Consider the following 1,365-nt stretch of genomic DNA (forward strand, 5'->3'; position numbering starts at 1 on the left):
CAGCTCCCAAAGTGATGGACTTCAAGGAAAAACCCAGCTCTCCGGCCAAAGGCTCGGAAGGTCCTGGGAAAAACTGCGTGCCAGTCATCCAGCGGACTTTCGCTCACTCGAGTGGGGAGCAGAGCGGCAGCGACACGGACACAGACAGTGGCTATGGAGGAGAATCGGAGAAGGGCGACTTGCGCAGTGAGCAGCCGTGCTTCAAAAGTGACCACGGACGCAGGTTCACCATGGGAGAAAGGATCGGCGCAATTAAGCAAGAATCCGAAGAACCCCCCACGAAAAAGAACCGGATGCAGCTTTCGGATGATGAAGGCCATTTCACTAGCAGTGACCTGATCAGCTCCCCGTTCCTGGGCCCACACCCACACCAGCCTCCTTTCTGCCTGCCCTTCTACCTGATCCCACCTTCAGCGACTGCCTACCTGCCCATGCTGGAGAAGTGCTGGTATCCCACCTCAGTGCCAGTGCTATACCCAGGCCTCAACGCCTCTGCCGCAGCCCTCTCTAGCTTCATGAACCCAGACAAGATCTCGGCTCCCTTGCTCATGCCCCAGAGACTCCCCTCTCCCTTGCCAGCTCATCCGTCCGTCGACTCTTCTGTCTTGCTCCAAGCTCTGAAGCCGATCCCCCCTTTAAACTTAGAAACCAAAGACTAAACTCTCTAGGGGATCCTGCTGCTTTGCTTTCCTTCCTCGCTACTTCCTAAAAAACAACAAAAAAGTTTTTGTGAATGCTGCGAGATTGTTGCATTGTGTACACTGAGATAATCTGAGGCATGGAGAGAAGATTCAGGGTGTGTGTGTGTGTATGTATGTATGTGCGTGTGCGTGCACATGTGTGCCTGCGTGTTGGTATAGGACTTTAAAGCTCCTTTTGGCATAGGGAAGTCACGAAGGATTGCTTGACATCAGGAGACTTGGGGGAGATTGTAGCAGACGTCTGGGCTTTTCCCCACCCAGAGAATAGCCCCCTTTGATACACATCAGCTGGATTTTCAAAAGCTTCAAAGTCTTGGTCTGTGAGTCACTCTTCAGTTTGGGAGCTGGGTCTGTGGCTTTTGATCAGAAGGTACTTTCAAAAGAGGGCTTTCCAGGGCTCAGCTCCCAACCAGCTGTTAGGACCCCACCCTTTTGCCTTTATTGTCGACGTGACTCACCAGACGACGGGGAGAGAGCAGTCAGACCGAGCTTTCTGCTAACATGGTGAGGTAGCAGGCACTGGCATAGCACGGTAGTGGTTTGGGGAGGTTTCCGCAGGTCTGCTCCCCACCCCTGCCTCGGAGGAATAAAGAGAATGTAGTTCCCTACTCAGGCTTTCGTAGTGATTAGCTTACTAAGGAACTGAAAATGGGCCCCTTGTACA

At 52.9% G+C, this 1,365-nt stretch overlaps 1 protein-coding gene across 1 annotated transcript; it reads left to right on the forward strand.

Annotated features, from left to right (window-relative positions):
* Positions 1 to 1,365, forward strand: LOC116465938 (class E basic helix-loop-helix protein 40). Its single transcript, XM_032148835.2, has one exon. The coding sequence runs from the start codon at positions 15 to 17 to the stop codon at positions 657 to 659; it is 645 nt and encodes a 214-aa protein (XP_032004726.1). The 5' UTR covers positions 1 to 14; the 3' UTR covers positions 660 to 1,365.

The sequence above is a fragment of the Hylobates moloch genome, unplaced genomic scaffold (assembly GCF_009828535.3).
Source record: "Hylobates moloch isolate HMO894 unplaced genomic scaffold, HMol_V3 SCAFFOLD_14886, whole genome shotgun sequence".
Lineage (NCBI taxonomy): Eukaryota > Metazoa > Chordata > Mammalia > Primates > Hylobatidae > Hylobates > Hylobates moloch.